At 35.1% G+C, this 23,055-nt stretch overlaps 1 protein-coding gene across 3 annotated transcripts in view; it reads left to right on the forward strand.

The window, feature by feature from the left end:
* The window catches only part of CCDC178 (coiled-coil domain containing 178), a 436,068-nt gene that overhangs the window by 280,256 nt on the left and 132,757 nt on the right, over positions 1-23,055 (forward strand). For all 3 annotated transcript variants that reach the window (XM_049620227.1, XM_049620228.1, XM_049620229.1), the window contains one exon: positions 18,538-18,687. In XM_049620227.1, coding sequence (XP_049476184.1) covers positions 18,538-18,687 — 150 coding nt within the window. The remainder of the gene's footprint in view (positions 1-18,537; positions 18,688-23,055) is intronic.

Here is a 23,055-nt window from a genome sequence, read left to right on the forward strand (position 1 = left end):
TAGAAAATAAACTCTTAAAATGGATACTATTTACAATTGAATAACTAAACATCAAATGCCTAGGTATATTTCTACCAAAAGGTGTGTTAAGTATTCTCCACAGAAAACTACAAAACATTTCTCAGAAAATCAGACATTCTAAATAATTGGAATGATCTACTATGTTTATGAATTAGAAATTTCAAATTTTAAGAATGTGAGTTCTTCCCAAGTTAATTTACAATGGAATCAAAATTTAAAAATTAGGTGAATTTTTGGAAATTGATGCATGAATATTATGAATGTATAGTGTGATGAAGATGAACTTGAAGAAGGACAAAGTTAAAGGCTTACACTACGAGGTATCCAGATTTACTATAAGGCCACATTAGAAGAAAGTGTCCTATTGGTGCAAAGGTAAAAGAACAATATGGTAGAATACAGGTTCCAGAAACAGACCCAGAATATAAACATGTCCTCTTGGAATAGGATAAGAGAATGTATTGGAAAATACTTGGTACTAAGTCAAAAAATGATACGTCAGTGATTGGATATCTATACTAAAAAATAATCTTAATCTTTATTTACAACATATATAGAAATCAGTTCCACTGTATTATAGATGTAATTGCGAAAGGAATATAAAGCTTTTAGAGAAGAACGTATGAGAACACCCGATTTATTCTGGAATTGACAGAGATGTTTTATTTTTTTTTTTTAATTTTTTTTTAACTTTTTATTTATTTTTGAGACAGAGAGAGAGCATGAACGGGGGAGGGGCAGAGAGAGAGAGGGAGACACAGAATCGGAAGCAGGCTCCAGGCTCTGAGCCATCAGCCCAGAGCCCGACGTGGGGCTCGAACTCACGGAGGGCGAGATCGTGACCTGAGCTGAAGTCGGCCGCTTAACCGACTGAGCCACCCAGGCGCCCCGACAGAGATGTTTTAAATAAGATGCAAGTACCAACCATGAAAGAAAGAGTTCATAAACTGTACTCTTTTAAAATTAAGAACTTCCATTGATCAAGACACCATTAAAGAATGAAAAAATAAGCCATAGCTTAGGGAAAAATACTTAGGATACACATATCCAGCCAAGTTCTGTCATCCATAATAAATGAGGAACCCCTAACAAAACAATAAAGGCAGGCAGCCTAATTAAGAAAAATAAATGGCATAAGACTTGAAAAATCCACTTCACAAAGAGGGCTATACAAATGGGCAATAAACATATGAAAAGGCAACAATATAATAATCATAGAAATGCAAATTAAAACCACCTTGACTTGTCTCTAAATACTTATTTAAATGGCTAAAATTTAAAAATATAGGTAAGAATGTAGAGGAACAGGAACTCTCAAATGCCTCCGTTGGGAAGGTAAATTGGTACAGCCATTTAAAAAATGTTGATACTGGGGCACCTGGGTGGCTCAGTCTGTTAAGCGTCTGACATGGGCTCAGGTCGTGATCTCACTGTCCCGTGAGTTCAAGCCCGGCGTCGGGCTCTGTGCTGACTGCTCAGAACCTGGATCCTGTTTCAGATTCTGTGTCTCCCTCTCTCTCTGACCCTCCCCCGTTCATGCTCCATCTCTCCCTGTCTCAAAAATAAATAAAACGTTAAAAAAAATTTTTTTTAAATGCTGACACTGTCAACTGGAGTTGAACATATTGAATATATGATTTCACTTCTAGATGTCAAGAATTAGTGCATATGTGCACCAAAATATGTTAATATTTTATATAAAATGTTAATAACAGCTTTATTCATAATAGCTCCCCCACAAAAATTCATTAACAGTGGAATGAATAAATTGTAGTTTATTCATACGGTGGAATGATATATGGCAATATAACGAATGAAGTGTTGCACACAAAAAATATGGATGAATCTAAATGAATTAATATTATGCAAAAGATGCCAGACTCAGGGGTATATATAGTGTGGGATTGTAATTATCTGAAGATTGAAAATAAGCAAAACTTGTATGCGGTTTGTTGTTAACTTAGAGTGGACATGAGGGAAGCTTCTGAGGTGATGGTTATTTTTTCTATATTCTCGTCTAGGTGCTGGTTATGTAGGGTGTTCATTTATAAAGAACTATCAACTCTTATAACTATGTATATAAATTGCACCTTAATAAAAAATTTAAAACCAATGGAATTAATACAGACTTTAATGAACAGAAAACACATTTGCTACCATTTTACAAAGGATATATACTAATTACGAAAATTTTGCATTTTTTAATCAAATAGACTTAAGGTGAGTGTTGAATGTATATTCCAGATTTAAACAAATACAGTAATATTTCTTTAAACATATTTTGCCATTCAGATGTTTTAGCAATTTTGACAAGCTTGTTCTCCTTGTATCATGTATATAGATGTAAAGCTGTGTAATTATCTCAGAAATCCAGCAATCTATTTATATTTGTAATAATTGGTTAACATTTCTGAAAGCTTAAAAAATCATCCATCCAACAATTTCTTAGCCTATCAGAAGTTCCAGTGGTTGTTGTTGAATCAGTCGCCATACGTGAATCTTGTAGTGACTGCCTCTGATGTGAAAAGAGGAGGCAAGCAGGACCCGGTGGCCACTGTCATGAAGAACAAACATTACTGTGCCATTACCACACCGAGAGACAGCTCAGAAATAATTGTGCAGAAATAGAACCAGAACAGCTTTAAGAAGGAAAAAAGAAAAAAGAACTTGGTAACAGGCAGAGATGTCTTTTTTGTTTGCTGTGTTTTGTTCTGTGTTTTGCTAATTTATCTCACACAAATAATGTCTCTAACAGAAGAGCTTTTTTTTTTTTTTTTTTTTTGTCAGTTGAATTCCTACTAACTCAAATAGAATTTTTCAAAGTGAACATTTTTTTCAAAATCACTTGCATGATCAGCTAACAGCAGACAAGTTCCTCGTTTAAAAGTTATTAACTAGGAAAGTTTTGTACTTAACAGAATAGGACATTCATAATATACTTAAGTTTATATTTAATCATTATAGAGAAGCATGCAACTATCAAATTTTTTCACTATTTTAATAATAGGCCTTTAAAATATAATCAATAAATTGTCAAGTGAATGAATAAATGTATTTCAAAATAGAGATGATGGTTTAATACATCTGGTACAGTTAACATACGCAGAAATTTAGTTGGGAGCTCATGGCATATCTTATCTCACATTAGAATTGATTTTTCAGTGGATATTGACGTGTTATAAGTTACTTCACATACTGACAGAAGTCAAATGTTTTATACAAAGTAAATGAATTATTTAATAGTTTTAAAAATTCATTTATTAATGAACTTGTTGCAAAGAAGCTTCAATGCTTGACTCTCCGTCATTAAACTGTTAGTTTCTGTGCAATATACTATTAACTTTTATAAATCTAGTACCTAACACAATACCTGAGTCACCGTGGTAATTTTATATTGCTGCCATAAGAAATTAGTGTGAACCTAGAAGCTTAAAATAACATTAAGTTCTTATCTCACACCTCTGAATGTTAGAAGTCTTAAGTGAGTCTCACCGGGTTAAAATCAAGGTATTGGCAGGGCTGTGTTCTCTGGAGGCTCCAGGGAAGCATCTTTTTCAAATTGTTGGCAGAATTCAGTTTCTTGTGGTTGTGGGAACTGGGCCCCTGTTTTCTTTCTGGCCAGGCAGAGGGTCATTTCTACCTTCCAGAGGCTGCTTGCATTCCTTGACGTGTAGCCTCCTTCCGTCTTCAAATGGGGAAAAGGAGATGATGGGTCTCAAGTCTTGCTCTCACTTTAAATTTTTCCTGTGTCTTCCTTCACATCCTCTGAACTTCAGCCAGGAAAAATTCTCCAGTTTTAAGAATTTATGTGATTAGATTGTCTCATCTAGATAATCCAGAATCGTCTCTTCAGCTCAAGTTCTGTGCCATCAAATCATATTTGCAAAGTCTCTTTTGCCATGAAGAGTAGCATATTCATTCTTTCCCAAAATGATAGCTCTAATAGTAATCCATCACTTCTGAGGGGCCGACTTGATCACAGATGCCTGGAAGAATGGATAGCCTGCGCAGACTTCAGATAGCTTCTATGAATGTCATTTTATTCAAATTCAAACTCATGGTTTCTTCATTTGGGGGAGTCCAGGTTTCAGCACCTAGCTACATATGAACAAATAGATTTCCACATGAGGGCTATCCTCAGACTAATGATTGCTCCAAGATCAAAGAAAGGTAAAAAGTGGTCGACACTGAAGATTTGAATGAATGTAACATTTCATTCCAGGAGGCTTGCCCGCCCTTCCTCCCTCCCTCCCTCCCTCCCTCTCTTCCTTCCTGCCTGCCTTCCTTCCTTCCTTCCTTCCTTCCGTCTTTCTTTTTTCTTTTCTTTTCTTTCTTTCTTTCTTTCTTTCTTTCAGGAAAAATTGAGAGAAAAAAACATTTATGATGGAGGAAAATTGGTCTGACATTGGCAAGGGTATAAAGGTAAGAGTGGCACTTGGGACCTGGGACAAAGAAAGGATGAACATTGTGAAACCAACTAGCATTGCCTTTCTTATCTGAAGAGAGAGCAGTATATAAAGTGTTGTTTCAATTTAAAAAATACTGTACTTCTCCATAATTAAGTCATTGAAATACATGGGAAATTTATTACTGCTTTGTTCAAAAATCTTTGGGATAAGTAATTTGAATGCTGCTATTGTATTCTTATTTACTACTTTAAGTTTTCTTTTAAAGTGCTCATATCCATCTGCAACCATGAAGATCCTCTGTAATTTTTAAAAATCAACTTATAGTTATTTCTTGTGAAGCTGTCTTACTATTTTTTTTTTATTTTAATCTCCCGAGTTGTGAGAACACAGCTTAGCAAAGTGTATAAAGGCAGCAAAGCAGGTAGTTTAGATTTCTGTTAGTCTTCCAAGGAAAACCTACAAGTAAACTGGAATATAACACAGAGAGATTATACACTAAAATGCTTTTGCAAACTAGGATTTAAAGAACTGGAAACCTTATTATTTTTCTCAGTCAAAATGTAAATGGATAAATTTTTATGTTTTTATGTTGTAAAAACGAATTGTGAAATGTTTCTCTACAGAATGAAAACCAAAAAAGTCCCTAAAATGCCATTCAACTGTAATACTCTGAAAGTCCACTTATTTAAGAACTTTTGACACAAGTAGATACTTTAATGGAAGTAAAAATTATTAAATTTAAACCCACCCATTTCCTCTGTCCTGTGTCAACAAGGCATGAGTATTATGTAGCTTCATTCACCTGTTGATTCATTCAATAATGTTTACTGAGAGACTACTATGTACTGGGGCAAGAAAACCAATAAGGCACGAAAAGTTCACAGAAGTGAGGAAATTAATATAGAGATATTAACTATACTAAATAATGGTGATTGCAGTGACAGATATAAACATAGTACAGTATTACAGTACTGACTGTGCATTACCCAGTACCAGTCTTCCGAGAAAAATTAAAAATGCTAATCTTTACACCTTTCACTATGTATCAATACATACATACAGTATTTACTATCAATGAATTAGGAATTATTTCAGAATAACATTATAAATGCCAAGTTTATTGCTTTTGTGTCATGCATCCCTCCTAAGATTTCAGCTTGTTCTACATGTTATTCATTCTTCCTTCATATCTTTATTTTTTTAATATTTATTTGTTTTTGAGAGAAAGAGAGAGAGAGCAGAGGAGGGGCAGAGAGAGGGGGGGACGGAGGATCCAGAGCAGGCTCTGTGCTGACAGCAGAGAGCCCAGTGCGGGGCTCAAACGCATGAAGAGATCATGACTTGGGCTGATGTCGGACACTTAACCCACTGAGCCACCCAGGCACCCTTTTCTTCACAGCTTTAAATAGATTAAACATATAATCTCTGTATAAAAATATTTTGTCATACACTTTGTCATATACCATAAAACCTTGGTTTGTGAGCGTTATTTGTTCCAGAAACATGCTTGTAATCCAAAGCACTTTGATATACATCACAGCGAATTTCTCCATAACAAATAATGGAAACTCTGATGATTCATTCCACAACCCAAAAATATTCATATAAAATGATTAAAATAATGTAATATAATAAAATAATAAAATACAGAATATAAAGAAAAAAATAAATTAACCTACACTTACCTTTGAAAACCTTCATGGCTGCTGTGAGGGAAACGAGAGAGGAGGGTTATTATGTAGGATGACTTTCACTATCACTAACAGAATCACTGCTTTCTATTGGCTCAATGGAATCTTTTTCTTTTCATGCAACTTAATAAGGAAACTATCCAATGACTCTTGCTTTTGCTTCCTTTTGAGGGTTTTGCAGAAATGCGATATTGCGTTGTCTTGAAACAGATTCATAGCTCGCACTGCTACAGCCTTATTCGGGTGGTGCTTTTCTACAAAATTTTGCACTGTTTCCCCACATTCTACACATCTCCCTAATCTCATTTGAAGTGAGGGATTCCTCCACCTTTTTGTCCTCCTTCTCTGCAGATGAGATGCAGACATAGACTTCTTATAAAATCTTGCAATTTTGGCCACTCGCATACCTTGCTCATACTTCTTGATGATTTCCTTCTTAACTTCCACCATAATCATCTCCTTCTTCTTACCACCTTTCTTTTCAACCTTTTTCTACATGGGAGCCATTATATATGCTCACACAGATGTTGACTCTACTCCAGTATTAATAATAAACTCTTGTCATATATTGTATTTAATGTAACTGGCAATAAGGCATCAGAGGAAGGGGTCTATTTCTGCAGGAAGCCTGACTTACAATGAAGCAAAGCATTCCTAAGCTCACTCTTGTATGGAAAAGCAAAGGACTGTCCATTTTTTGAAGTGACAAAAAATACACTAGTGCCAGTTGTGGGCACCTACCAATGTTCTGAAATGTTACTGACTTCTGCCAAACACTGCAGCCTAAGACTGAGCATCTGAGCATGGGAGACAATCACTCACAATCTCACAGCAAGAGAGAGAGAGAGAAACCATTGGCTCAGTTGTGATCACATGGCATTCAGTGTCCCGTACTACTTGCATTGCAAGACGTCTCTCATTTATCAAGTTAAAGTTTTTATTAGAAATGTTTGCTCATCTTGCAGGACGCTCGCAGAACAATCCAGGCTTTTATGTACTTTACTTACTTCAACAAACTTATTATGTTGGCACTCTTTTGCCTTCCTAGTAGGCTGGCATGGCGTATTGATAAAGAAAAATAAAATGTCTCTAATCAGCCTGACCAGATAGACCAAACATTATCAGTTTCATTCATTTTTTTTTACCACCACTATCCAAATTAGTATCTGGCCAACATCAAAAAGAAGGCAGCCATCAAGTGAATTGTGCAATATACATCTCATCCTTCTTTCATGGTATTGGATTTCCATGAAGTGACCTATACTGTGAGGAAAAATACATGGACCACTCATTATATCCAAAACGTTTTTCATTCTTTGAGACACTTCTATTTCTATGCCATAATGTAGGAAAAGGTGACTTGGAAAGAACAATAGTTTGAGAAATGATGGGAAGGGAAGTTAGTATCATCAGGAGAACCATGATAATAAGGGGAGTTTAGTTGAATGAACTCATGTTTGACAAACATAACAAGGATGAAGCAAAAGGAAGAGAGAAGAGGGAAAAAAATAAGTAAGTTGAAGAAGAGCAAAGATGAGAAGAGACAATAAGACATAGAGGGAAATAACCATGAATTTAGTAAATAATTATAATGACAGATTTCTTTAGGCTCTCATTTGCCCCACCATGCCTTGTTGATATGCAGAATAAGTCTTAGGGTTGTGGCCATGGGGGACCTAATGTTATAGAGATGTTCCTCTACAGTTGTTTGATGTTTGACTTATTTCAAGGGTTTTCATTAAAACCCTGGAAAATGTGTAAGATCTAGGAACCCATCCATTTAATCATTTTAAGAGAGAACTTTATCATTGATGACTATATGGAATCTACATATCTTCCCATTTGAATTTAGTTTGCCTCCCCATACCTTTAATTCCTAGTTATTGTATCTTTCCAAGTCTCATCGGTACTTTTCTTCATGTGCTGAATTATGCAATATTTATCAATCTGTTTCTGTCTTGTCCACTCAATAGTATATTTTAAAATCATTCTGTGTTGCTATAATATATAGCTAGTGCATCTCTTCTTATCACTTTATGGTCTTTCATGGTAGGTGACCACCACATTTTACTTAGCCATTCTGCAAATGAATGGACATCTATGTCACCTGCAAAATTAAACTTTAACTTACCAACATAACGTTAATTATAGACCCCCAAATCAGAAATTGCAGTAGAAAAATGAACAGACTCTAGCTTCCTATAATTCAGGACCTACACGAACCACATTTAATTGAAGAAGGTGTGGAGTAGATACATTCGGGCATTATTTATGGTATCTTAACAGCTCTGACAACTCTGTGCAAAGTTATTGTGTCCATTTTGAGAGCACTTTAAAAGCTCACAAGCATGTCATTATTTTAAAGGACTTGGAGACATTTTTGAATTATTAATGGGCTATGTCTCCTTAGTATGTACCTCTGTTGGAAAAATATAGAGCAAATGCTTTTCAGCAGTCTTTCTCTTTGGGCAGGTATATGTACAGCCAAAATAGATCTTGAATGAGAGATCTAAATTGAAACTTTGTTTTGCATGATACGAGTATATTACTTAAGGGTCAGAGCCAGGGTCAATAAACGTTTTGTATAAGGGAAAAGATAGTGAATATTTTAGGCTTTGCAGTCCACTCAGTCTCTGTTGCAATTACTCTATTCTTCCACCACAGAACAAAAGCAATCATAGACAGTATGTAAGTGAATGAAGTGGTAGTGTTCCACTAACATTGATTTACAAACACGGGCAGTGGGCTAGGTTTGGCTGGAGAGCCGTAGTTTGCTGAGACCTGTTTTAGAAAGTGATTTTTTTCCATACTGGGATTAAGTTATTTGGGGGAGTAGATGTGATGTGTCTCAAGATGAGTATCTATAGAAAATTGCCTTTAATCTTATTTCTACCTGAGGGGTACCTGGGTGGCTCAGTCGGTTGAGCATCTCACTTTGGCTCAGGTCATGATCTCACAGTTCATGGGTTCGAGCCCCACATTGGGCTCTATAATGACAGCTCAGAGCCTGGAGCCTACTTCAGATTCTGTGTCTCCCTCTCTCCCTGCCCCTCCCCTGCCTTCTCTGTCTCTCTCTCAAAAATAAATAAACATTTAAAAAATTAATCTTATTTCTACTTGAGATACATCACTAAGGTTTGGACAGTGCCCTAATATGAATAACAACATTGGGTGATTAGAGATGCTCATGATCTTTTATTTATCAGTAAGGGGAATATCTAATTGAATATCTAACTGAGAGAAGTAAAAGAGAAAAAGCATTAGTAATAATTCTATCCATAAAGATATTTTACTAGAGTGCTAATGATTTATTGTACTCTTCATACTTGGCACCTCTGAAAATGGGCCTAATGTTTTCTGTCCCCACGTTCCCAAGGAAAAGACACTGAGACACTGAAGCATATGTATATATATTTTTAATTTCCAAAACTCTTTTCTCTGTGAGCATCCAGTTTATTTTTGAAATACTTATATATTTCTATAGAGCTGAAATATATTTCTATATTTCAAAATTAGAGCATTCACACATGTCAATCTGGAATCTTAAAGGCCCTATAATTCACATTCAAGACTAGGAAGTCATGTAGTCCCAGAAAAGGTATTAGGCTGAAATCAGATTTTATTCTAGCCTTAATGCTGTTCTCTTCCTGTGTGACCTCAAATAAGAAATTGATTTTCCTAGCCCCCATTTCCTCATTGACAATGTAAGCATGTTTTAAAAGTTTTTGTTCTTTAAAGACTTGCAACGCATTGTTAATACTGTCTGTTTGCAGTATAAAAATGGCTGTAGTTGTGAAGAGGGGCTTTGATTTTCTACTTCATGTATCTCTCTATTATTTGTATGTAATTTAATCAGCATGCATTATTTGATAATAAATCGATTTTTAAAAGAAATATTCAAATCCTGGTATAGCATGGATGTGACAATGACATTGGCATAAACATTTTCAAAATTAAACGTTTTCTACAAACATAAGGTGAGATCAGGTTACTTGATGATATCAATAGGAGGTTATAAAATATCAGATATTTTCATTTTTAATGAGTTTACTTCATTTATGCTATAACGTACGTATTTGAACGTCTTAGATCAGTCTTTCATTTGTAATAAAATGTCTAGATACTGCTCTTACAGTTTCTGCATTTATGTAGTGCATTATTACTTTATGATAAAGTTAGTTGATAATTCCTTAACTCTTTTTGCTGATGACCTTTTAAAAGCTGCATAATTAGAATAAGTTGTGGTTATTGTATTGGAATCTCTATCCCATGGGCCAACAAGGCAGCACATTAATTCTCTGCATCACCCACTCCATGTGCAATGCCATCAGCACAAAGATATTATTCTTTGTAATTACATAAAGAAAGGGTCTATTTAGTGTTAACTGACCTTTCTGTGACTGATCAGCCTTTTCCACCAGTGAAGTAGAAATGTATATCATTAAAATGTGAGTAAATAGGAAACCTTTCTAAATCTTAAACTATTCAAATCAGTAGGTGCATATGAAGAGGAAATTGTTCAGTCCTTCACATGATATGGTGACAAGAGTAGCAGACTTTATATATTTTTAAATAGTGACAAATTGAAATATAAATTATGAAATTAATTTATGAAAATGCATAGAAATATTTAACAAGGAAGTTTTATGCAAATGTTTCTGTTTAACAATCTTAATATTAGGGGACACATTAAACTCAAGTATATATTCAAGGTTAAAATTTCAAGTTTATTTAATAAGTTATAAATAGACTTACAGGAATTATTATTACTGTGGATTATCAATTACAGAGGACGTATATGTAGTGTAATTATTTAAATCATGTATTTTAACTTGGAAAAATTCATTGGGGTATATAGATTATGTGACACCAACTTTTACTCTTTTTCTTTTCTTTTCTTTAATTTTTATTTAAATTCTAGTTAGTTAACATACAGTGCAATATTGGTTTCAGGAGTAAAATTCAGTGATTCATCACTTATATATAACACCCAGTGCTCATCATAACATGTGTACTCCTTAATACCTATCATCTATCTAGTCTTTTTCTTATTACATATTTTTTTTTTTTTACTCAGTTATATTAGATACTTGAGGGGCATACGATTACATGGAAGACAGCTGGTCAGATTAGAAATTCACTAACAAATGTAAGTGGCATTTGTATAGCATTTCTTAAAGCCGCTGAGTAGTTATAGGAGAAACGCTACAGTCAACATGGAGGTAAATGTTCCTTTTTTTAACATACACTCACATTAATCATGGGCTTTTAATATTTAATGAGCATTTGTGTTTCTAGGACAGAGTTTTCTCTGCTGAAAATACATACAGGGCCTGTATATGAAATATTTTCAGAATCTGTTAAAAAAATGACTCTTCCTTGGAACTTTGCTCATGACTTTCACTGGAACTGATCTCTCATAGAACTACTATCATTATTTGGATATGTCTTTTATCCTTCTTCATGTATAATGTATTCTGATGTAGTTAGCTTTGTGAATGCCTCAATTCCCTTATCTGATTGCAAGTTTCTTCAGCCCTGAAATTGTGTATTTTTTTCAGGCTGGTATCAATAATTCTGCATCAAATGTGTATAATGAATAGCATCTAAAAATAATAAGGAACAAACAGGGTTAATACAGAGTATTAATAGACACTCAATGGATACTTCTGAATTCTAAGAGGCAATGTTGTAGTATCCATTGTTAAACTTAGAGTAAATCAACAGTAGCTACATTTGTAACCCCATCAAGAAGCTAAGATAAGGAATCTTGTATGTAGTCATATATGTGGGTAGTAAGGTGGGGTGGCTAAAAAAGTATTCCCCTGGACTCTGTCAGGGGCAGGTGCTATTTGACCTCTCATAGTGTCCCGCATAGTGCATATACCAGTTGCTTGGTAAGCATTTCTGAAGAAATTAGTGAATAGAGAGTATTTTGTCAAACAGGATAATGTGTACAGTTTGAGGCATGTAACAACCTTGATGCAGAGGACTGATTTGTTCATTTAAAAATCAAGAATGTTCAAGACTAATTATCAGAGAACTCCTGTTGGACAAGAGACTGGTTTCCATGGCAGCACAGACAAGGAAGTGGGTCCTGGGAGAGTTAAAACAGTTATTTGCTCCTTTGAGGCTTCAGGGTATCGACACATATCATTCTTACAGACTTGCTTCTTGGAAACACTGGGGAGAACTCTCATTTTCTGTAGTAATTGGTGTATAGATTTTAAGGGAACAGCAATACAATAATGCTTCTATGCACATAGTAGGTGATGTAACTAATAGAGTATATGCTTTCTCCACGTCTGTTATATTGTAACAGAATCGGCATGTATTTTCAGCATTTATGTTCACCAGGTTAATTCCCATGAATTGAAGGGAATGCTTTTGAAGTGACAGTGTTCACAAAGAGACTTCAAGCCTCTAGATCTCCTTTATTCTAAAGTCCATCCCCTGCACATTCCATGAATCAGTATCAGTTCTATTGCCTAATTTAATAATATCAAAGTGTCACTGCATGAAAAACTACCAATCCAGTGCCCTAAACTGGCAGATATGTGCCAAAGGCATGTGTGGGGATTTAATAGTACGCTATCAATAGTTTTGTGCAAGAGCATATGTGCAAGGTCATATGCTACTGAAACGTTGGTGCTTGGAACGGAGCATTATTTATGATGCTCTGCATCGGTGGGATTCTAAATATACGGGTATATTTCATTGTTTGCATAGTAATATGTTAAAGCCTAGAGATAACAGAACATTTAACACAATCTATGAAAGCCTTACTCACAAGTCATAGGTAACAACAACAATCTAATAGACCTAAAGGGACTATAAAACCATTCCTCTGGACTGACTCACCCAACTTTGCTCAAATATATATTGACCTCATGTAGCAGGAAAAGTTTTGATCCCTGCCAAATAAAAGACTTCTCTAAGACTCAGATCACTGATTATTTTTCCTGTGAAGTCTTTTCTGGCCTACTCCCCCATCTAGTGGAATGAATTCCACCTGGTAGAATCAATGCCAGGTACTCCAAGAAACACTTCCGATAGATGTGTTTACCCTTTTGCCTCCTCTGACTCTACCCTCTAATCCCTGGTGAAAAGGGGTCACATTCTATTCTCATTAATCCTTGGGGTAGCTGTGAAGCTGGATCCAGAGAATAAACTTACTAAGGGTTTGCTAAACAAATGATTGAATGAACAAATAAGTAAATGAATGAAAAGCTAAGCATGAGGACACTCTGCAGTAAATTGATCAATAAATACCACAATACAACTTGTGTTTTCTGGTGGTTCTGGCAGGAAGTCGATCCTTTCCAGCCATGAGACCACAGCGAGTGTGATACATCTGTGTGCCAACATGGATACTCCTGGCACTAACAGTCAGCAAAGCCCCAGCAGGCTGCGAAAAAGTAAGGAGTAAGCTATTAATAGCCAAGAATCAGGAGATGACAGACAGATCATCAGAAAAGATCATTGGAGGTAGCCACACATAATCATATCAGGAAGGGACATTTAGAATTAGACCTGGGTCAAAAGATGACAACTCTCTTACAATACATGATTGAAAGAAGGATTTAGCCCCTCTGCCTGACAAACTGGATCCAAATGCCCATATTAAGAGTAACTGAGGGTATAAACTACACATTACTATAAATGTAGATATAGACACTAGGACTTTTTTAATAACATTAAAGTGTTTGTAAATAGCTATGTAGGTCTTTTACACATACATGTACAGTGCAAGTACCTTAAACCATAACCATCTTTCTAGAATATTTGGATCAAGTTTCTTTCTTATAATATAACTTGCATTATAATACAACTTGTATAATCTCTTTTGTGATTAATCCATCTTAATTGTTTAAAAAAAACTCAAACGTATTTAGACTTTCTCTAGGATAAGTGTATATGGCAGGACCTCCATAGGACTCAATGCAGCATTACTCTGCTACATCAACCATAATCCAGAATTGTGCCGGCCTCAGCTGTAAAAGTCTGTGCACTTGGGCTTTTGGTCTTGTCAGTGGATGCATCAGGTCTAATCAAATCCTGGAATATGGAATCATGTGGGTAAATGAAAAACAAAAACAAAAGCAAAAAAACGAAAGACAAGAGGCTGATGATATGTAACCCACACACCCATATTACAATAAAAGGTACCTTCCAAGGAGACCAAGTTCTAATTTCCTTCAGCAGTCCATTTTATCTATGTCAACAAGCTATATGTTAGTTAGATTATAAAAAGACAGTTACCCGGTGGAAGTAGGCTTAGAACAAGGTGATTCTGTTACTTGTTTTGATTCTTTAACATCATTAGCTTTTATAAAGACAGCACTGAATAGTGTTGAGTGCTGGCTCATGTTTACAAAGGAAATATATTGGATGGTGAAGAGTATGGAATCTGGAGCCAGTCTGCCTGGATACAAAACTCAAGTCCTCCACTTACTATGTGTGAAATCTTGCACAAGATACCTGATGTTTCAGTTGCCATGGTTGCATAACAGATACCCCCAAACGTGATGGCTCACAATTCTGTGTGTCAGAAATTTGGACAGGACATAGCAGAGCCTGCTTGTCTCATGTCTCACTTTCTGAACTAGCAGCTGGATGACTTAGAAACTAGAATTGGAATCATCTTCAAATGACTCATTTACTAATGATGGACACTGTTTTCTGACACCTGAGCTAGTGTTGTTTGCTGGAACACCTACACATATTTCTCCATGTGGTCTCAATTCCTTACAATATGGTGTCTGGTTCCAGGGATGAATATCCCCCAGAAGAGGTCCAGAGGTCCAGGCAGAAGCTGCGTGTGTGTGTGTGTGTGTGTGTGTGTGTGTGTGTCTATGTCTGTGTGTGTGTGTGTGCGTGTTTGAAATAAACTGGCCTCTTTAAAACTAGCTTTTTTAATGAACTAGCCTGGAAAGTCACATAGCATCCTTTCCACCATACTTTATCGGCTGGTGAAAACACAAGTCTAGCCAGGTTCAAGGGAAAGATTAAATAGACTATGCTTCTTGATAGGAAGTAACAGGGTTCTGGAACAACTTGTGAGAATGAAATATTTCTGTGGCCTTTTTTGGGAAAATACAATTTGCATTACCTGACTTTTCTTGCCTTTGTTTTCCTGTCTGTAAAATGCGGATAATAATGTAACAACTGAGATGATTGCTATTGTCTCAGTTCTTTCCATTGTGTGTGGAATTTATAAATTAACATTCAAGTTCAGCCCTATTTCTAAGTTATTGTCTTTGTATCACAGGGTGAAACATTAAAATAGATGATCTATAGTTTTCTGCAAAGAGAACTTAGTTCTCTAATTATAATTCCCTATTCCTTAGTTGCCTACTATGAGAGGGAAAGAGAAGGGGAAGAGTGAGAAAAATAAACTAAAAATGGAGAAAATGGAGCAAATGTCGAATATGAAATCCATGTCTTACGAATAAGAAAGTTCAAGTGAAAAAGAATATGGAGAACTACTATTTGCATACCTTGGGATCTCAATCTCCTTCAATATTCAGCATTTTTGGTGACAGAAACTATGGTTTCTCAATACTTTGGGAATCATGGTCTAATTAGGTAATCCCAGAAAAACGCTGTGTACAGTCTCAAAGGGTTCACATACCTTGTGAACATCAATGATGGACCCAGAGAAAAAACTCTTGCTGAGGCTGGACAATGTAGTGTGTCCTTAGAATAATGTTCATTACAAAAAATGTTGTGTGAGTGCTCTTTATAGACTTCTTTCAAATCTTCACCTCTCAAGCGGCGTACCAAGTAATACAAGTTCTGTGTTCTAATTATATATTTGTGTGATTTGTAGTATAAATCCTTCACACAAGACCACAAATTCTTATGGTTCACCATTATATCCCAGAACTTATCATATAGTAGTAATTAAATTCGAAGTTTTGAATAGGTAATTAATGAAAATGAATGAATGAATGAATGAATGAATGAAGTAACACTATAAACTCAGAGCATAATTATTTTAACATGCACCAATTGTAATCACGTTTTTCTTTAATGGCTTTAGGAACAAATTGTTTTTCAAGTTCACATTTAGCCAAGACCTTAAGTAGAAAGATTCTATAGGTAAGATTCAGCTGGATTTGAATTTAAAAGTATGTGAGTCATCTTACTTCTCTTATTAGTTTCTGCTTTCTTCTCACTTTTTATTATATTGCTGACCCCCAACTTTTGTGCCCTTATTAAATATCTTCTACCGCTAACCAATTATAAGCTTTTCAATGCCAGTAGTGGTTCATTATTTCCCTTGGACATATGTCCACTGGTATCATTTCCTCTTTGTTTCATTCACATGTAGTGATAATATTGATTAAAATTAAACAAGTCAAAGTTGTAAGGTGGACCCACAGTTGTAAGGTGGAACAAAAAAAACATTTTCAAAAAGTGTCAGTAGAATATCATTATTTAAAATTTTTAAAAACCTGAAACTTCATTGCACATGTGAAGGTCACAGATCGTCAGGAATAGGTAGTACATTGGCAAATGCTTCTGTAAATTCATTACTGAGAAATGATCATGTAAAATATCATGACTGATGTAACAATTTTTTGAAGATTCATCCACATAACTGTACAATTTGATTTATTGGTATCTAATTAAGGCATACAAAGCAGTAAGAACTGGTATCATACAGAAATTGAAAGTAAACTGCATATTACACAGTTAGCAAAGCATGAAGTACCAAATATATCCTCAATAAAGTGCCATTTAATACGTTCAGTGCAAATCCCACAACTTTTGTAGCACTCCTCTCTAATGCAAGGTTTATTTATAGGAGCTATCTAGGGCTTGAAAGAAATGTAATTGAGAAGTAGAATACTTCAGATATCAGGGTTGTGTTTATGCTAAACCGAATAAACAAAAACACTCAACATGATTCGTCGTCCCACTTTCAGTAGAATATTGATCAATGATCCATCGTCATCCCTTGAGGCTTACATTTTAATAAATTGTTACCATATCAGAAAGAACTGTAACCATTTTTTTCCCAAAAGCATCCCCATCAAAGTAAAAGATTCCTGGATACTTGGTCCTCCTACCAAAAGATAATTCTATGTGATTTCAGATAAGTTTATTAGATAAATGTTTCTAAAGTTTGAAATTGCTGTGCCAGAATTAGGACAAGGACATTTAAAATGGTTCTCAGTTCATCATTTTGGCTTTTTGAAGAACAGCTGTGGCATACTATTCATCATTAGAGATCAATATGGATACAAGGCTTTCATGAGAAATATGTTTGTTGACCTTAATAAATCTTTAGCTGTGCAAATACAGAAATATTTGTACAGGCAATTTTCTGCTGAATTACATTTCATCTATGCACATTCTCATACCGCAGTATATTTTTTAACAACTTATACTAAAGGTTTGATGTGATGGCAGTTTTCCCAAAGAAACATTTTTAATGGCTTCACAATGGTTGTTTTTGTATCTAGTTTTTTAATCATCATTATCATCATCATGATTAATCTACATTTATGTGTTTTGAAACTTTTTGCTACTGTAAAAATTGTTGTAATGAATAAGGCTTTTGCTTAAATAAATTTACATAAAATGAATTACTAGACTAACAAGTTTGAAAATATTTAAGGCTGTTGATAAATTCCACATCTTTTGAAGCACCAGAGAAAATTATATGTGCTAGAAATGTAAAAAGAATCAACAACTGAACTTGAATTCATACATCTCATTTAAAATGATAGGTAGCTCCTAGTTTGCCAATTGGTAATATTACCAAAGTTATATTCTAAGGGGTTTTTATTAGATCTAACATATATTTCTTTAGTCATGAGGGGATACTATAAGGTCCTCAGGTGCTCACAGATTTAACCTTTAAAATAGCTAAAGTATACTAGGAGCAAATAATGGCTCTCTCATGGTGCTTCTAAATATTGAGTTCCTTGTCTTTGTCTTCACTCTTTAATTCTCTATTTTCAGTGAGTGCCACCACTCTGAACCTCTTGAAAATGGGATTCTAAGCTTCCAAGGGTGTTCTACCTATTTGAGCACTGGGGAAAGGGAAAGGGGGTAGGAAACTGGAAGAAAACCTCTAGGAAGCCAGGAAGAGCATCTCAGGACTGATCCTTCCCAAGGCATTATGGAGGGAAGTGTGGGAAAGAGGGAGAACAAAAATCAGACAGACTCTGGTAAATCAGTGTTCAAAAAAAAAAAAAAAGAAAAGAAAAGAAAGAAACCAGGTATGTCAAGAAAGAAAATTATTAAGTCCAAGGAGGATGTTGGTATCAGAGGAAGCACCTTTTTAACTTTAATATTTTTCTACAGTATATAATATAATCTTTGTAGATGATTCAAATGATGTTGAAAAAATTCAAGGAAATTGAAAGGACTTTAATTAAATATATATATTTATCTTCTAGAAAATACAAGATGATTCACTCGAAGAAAATTTGCGTTTAGCTCAAGAATATCAGGAATTACAGACTACTTTCTTAACAGAAAAGGACAATTATTTCAATCTATATGATAGGCAGTTATCACTTGATGCTTCAATTCAAGCTAAGAAACAGGTAGGTTTTCATATTTTTTTCCTAATAATGATTTATTTGACATGAGTGCTGCAGAAAGTAACAAGCGATCAGTCATGGGCTTTTATATGACCGACGGTGGTCCTTTGTATGCCACCAAATGGCATATTCCCTCCTTGTAAATTTTTGGTGAATATTTTTATCAACCTTTGAAATGAAATTTTGAATGGATATTTGAGAAATGAAAAAACTTAGTTTCTAATCCACCATTTTATACTAATTTGTTCTATTATGATCTGGAATACCAAGTTTTTGTAGTTAAAGATTTAAATATATTATCATAGATTTCAAATTTCAATTCTATCAATAGGTAAGTTTCCACGATATGCCTCAAAATCCTCTTCATGATGTACGGGCTCCAAATGTTTGTTTCTATTTTCTTAATAAATAGGGGTATTAATTATAAACTTAGAGAGTATATGACCCTCTGTGTTTAATGGAAATCACTAGAAATTCTCACATATTTTGTAAAAGATTCTGTAATAATAAAAATAGAAAAGTAAAGTACACAATACACCGCAAATGGAAGAGGAAAGAAAAAGCTCCACTTCGAGTGTTAAGATACAGCCACTTCCTCTGTATTCTTCTCCAGATACTCATTGACAAAAACAATTATTTCCCTTTGAATTTCTGTATCTTCCCAGAATTTAAATTTCAAAATTTGGAGGTATGCTTGCTTTTTTAACAATTCACCTAGTCATAAGAACCGGTAGGCTGCTAATGAATCCTTTCTCGTACAGTCATCACCCATATTACTCTACTGTAAATTAGTAGTTTAAAATTCCAGTGCTGTATTTATCCCTCCGTATGGTGAAATATTGGAAAGACAGAGGCCAGGATTTGAGTGCATCTCTACCAGTTACTAGCTCAGTGATCTTGGCAAGTTATGTATCCTTTCTGGCCTCGGTTTTCTCGTCTGTGAAATAAGATTTACCTCAGAGGAAAACTGATAAGTAATAAGAAGGAGACATCCATAGTTATTTTCGAAAATAAAGAGATACTTTGCAACTATAAGTAACTATTGCATTCATCTGGTATGCTGCTTATGTTTGCCATCTATCTGCTCTCCTGAGAGTTAAAGCTTCTGAATATATTGAGAGAGAGAGAGAGAGAGAGAGAGAGAGAGAGAGTGTGTGTGTGTGTGTGTGTGTGTGTGTGTATTTTTCTCTTAAAAATTAGTAGCACGATGAAGGCAGATTAAGAAATAAATGTGTTTGTGAACAAATCGATAGTACAACTATATGCCAAAAGCTTGGTGTCCTCAAACCATGTGCCGGATTGAAAGAAAGGACTTTAATGGGACATTTGTCCAATCACTTCATGCATTTGACGTTGTTATTGAGGCTAAACATGTTCTATTTGTTCCTGATAATTGAGGAGGAGAAAATAATCAATGGATATACTGTATTTCCTTTTCCTTTTCTAACCAGAAGGGAAACAAAAATAAATTTTATGTATACTTGTTATCAGTTTATTTAGAATCCTTTGGTGGAAAATGACCAATAGATACTGCATAAATAGTGAAGAAACCAGGCCTTTAAGAGAGTCCCTAACACACTACTTCCATAGTAAGAATAAAATCGTCTTGATGTTGGAATTAAAGCAAATTGTGATTCAAGATCCAAAGAGTGAGACCCTGGTGTGAACAGACAGTGAGGTATGCTAGGAGATTGAGTTTATATTTGTGATGATCCCTCAAACGAATCACTTTTAGCACACCTGTTTCAGGGAAACTTTCAAAGATTTATTTGTACTTCCAATCATTTTTCATTTCCATCCTTCAGCGATGGAGGTCATTAAGTGCAGGCTGCCCTTGTCAGTGTCATGTAGGATCAATTTGCTGCAATGGACAGAGAGGCCTTATTGATGCTGTTAAATCTGTCAGTGAGAAATCGTATGTCATTAGCGTCTAATGCACTGCTTACGGGATGGAATTTGGCCATCAAAACTGAAAAAAAAAAACCTTAATATTTTAGTTCCCTTCTTTGATATTGCAGCATTTCCTGCATATATATATTATAGGTTTTAGTCCTTTGACCAGTTTAGTTTTGGGTATGCAAAAAAAACCATTCAGCCTCTCATTCCCTTGTTGAATTTTCTTGTCATATAAAATGGATCTCACTTTAAGGAATTTTGTGTATTATTTTCCTGTTTTTAGAATAACTTTATGGCTTCTAGACATATATTCCTTTTGGCATGGTAAATTGTATTTTGATGCTTGTGCTTCTTAAGGAGTATTATTCTCTCTACACAAATTATACATTTTCATACTTTGTATTTTTAGGCTAAAAGTAGCGAAGCTTAATGGAGAAGCAAAACAAATTAAATATAAAAAAGAATGATGTCCCCTTCCTTAACACAATTTTATTTCCAACCTTCAAGTGTTAGAATGTTCTAGTGTTACTCTTGGTGATAAAATTAGGTCTGCTTCCTTTGTGCATGCTTCTTGATACTTTCCTGTACTTTAAAATTTTGCAGTGATGAATATTTCTCCCTTTAAAAATCAGAAACAGGGGCGCCTGGATGGCGCAGTCGGTTAAGCGTCCGACTTCAGCCAGGTCACGATCTCGCGGTCCGTGAGTTCGAGCCCCGCGTCAGGCTCTGGGCTGATGGCTCAGAGCCTGGAGCCTGTTTCCGATTCTGTGTCTCCCTCTCTCTCTGCCCCTCCCCCGTTCATGCTCTGTCTCTCTCTGTCCCAAAAATAAATAAAAAACGTTGAAAAAAAAAATTTAAAAAAAAAAATCAGAAACAAACAAAAATGTGCAAAATTCTAATCTTCCCTGTTCATGGGTAACGATAGAATAGAATCCAATCTAAAGATCTCAAAATTTAAAATAACACTAAAGGGGAATAAAAGAAAAATATCTGAAAAACAGGTTGCACTTCTGTGTAAAAATAGACATGTTCATCATTTTCATTAAAAGATTTCAAAAATATTTTCAAACTATTTCAAAATATTTAAACCCATGAATAGATTGGTAAAATCACGTTTGTTTTCATTGCCATCTCCAATTCTTCAAGTCTGCCAAGAAAGGTAAGCTAAAAGCAAGCAAGCCAATGTTGATGTGTTCTGTTGGCTGAGAACACGATCCCTTTCAAAACTGGTTAAAAAATATTTTTAATTCTTTTGTGAACCACTTGTGAAGCCTCACCTTTGCCTGCTCCAGTTCTCAGGACTTTCAGACTAAGGGAATACAAATCATTAGAGAATCAGTCGGCACGTAACTGGCACTTAGAGGGACTTGGTATCCGTACCATCCAGTTTGCACACATTGTCTCTGTAATGTCCATCAGTAATCCTCTAAAGTTTTTGTCATTATTGGTGTTATAGTCATCTCCAGTTTAAGATAAGGGCTGAGATTGAGTGTGTCACAGCGTCACCTGAGTGAAAGGAACTAACTGAGATAGGAATCAAACAGGATTTTCAGAAATCCAACCCATTTCATAACTGTGGCATACCTCTGTAATGTGTCATTATTAAACAATCCTACATATGTCTCATCAGGCTCTATAAAGCATGTAAAAGCCACATCGGTCATGCATTATGCCACTAGTGTCCATCTGAAACAGATTATTTGATTCAGTAATTGTTTTTGTAATTTTATCTCATTGAAGCTGTGTTTTCAACGATGATTTTCTCATGGAGAAAAAAACTACTTATTTATTATAAATTATTTAATTTTCACAGGGATTATCGATAATTTTTGCAATTCTAAAATTGTAAAAATTTTGAACTGGATATGCCTTTACAAATGTTACCCAATTGTTTAAAAGATAATTTCACACACACACACACATACACACTAAAAAATAAAAAATAAAACACAGGGGCGCCACACAATAAAAAAATAAAAAATAGTGGCTCCTGAGTGGCTCAATGGGTTAAGTGTCCGACTTCAGCTCAAGTCATGATCTCGTGGTTCGTGAGTTCCGGCACTACATTGGGCTCTGTGCACGGATGGTGCCTGAAGCCTGCTTGGAATTCTCTTTCTCTTTCTCTCTTTGCTCCTCCCCCACTCACATGGAGCTCGCTCACGCTCTCTCTCTCCTTCTCTCTTTCAAAAATAAATAAACATTTAAAAAAATAGAAAGTAAAATAAAAGATTACTTCACAAGTGAGGAACCATAGGGCACAGTGGCTCAGTGATTTACCACATATACAGTTAATTAGAAGAAAAGCTGGCCTAGGACACAGCTGTCTTAACTTACATTCAAATATTCTCTCCAACCAGCTGTAAAATGAGCATGTGCTGTGATATTTTTTGAAGGTTTGAGTGGACCAGTAGTTGAAAAGTAGTAAGAGTAACTACAATAGATATGCTCAGATTGGAATCACCTTTAATAACCTGG

The sequence above is a fragment of the Panthera uncia genome (genome assembly GCF_023721935.1).
Source record: "Panthera uncia isolate 11264 chromosome D3 unlocalized genomic scaffold, Puncia_PCG_1.0 HiC_scaffold_8, whole genome shotgun sequence".
NCBI lineage: Eukaryota > Metazoa > Chordata > Mammalia > Carnivora > Felidae > Panthera > Panthera uncia.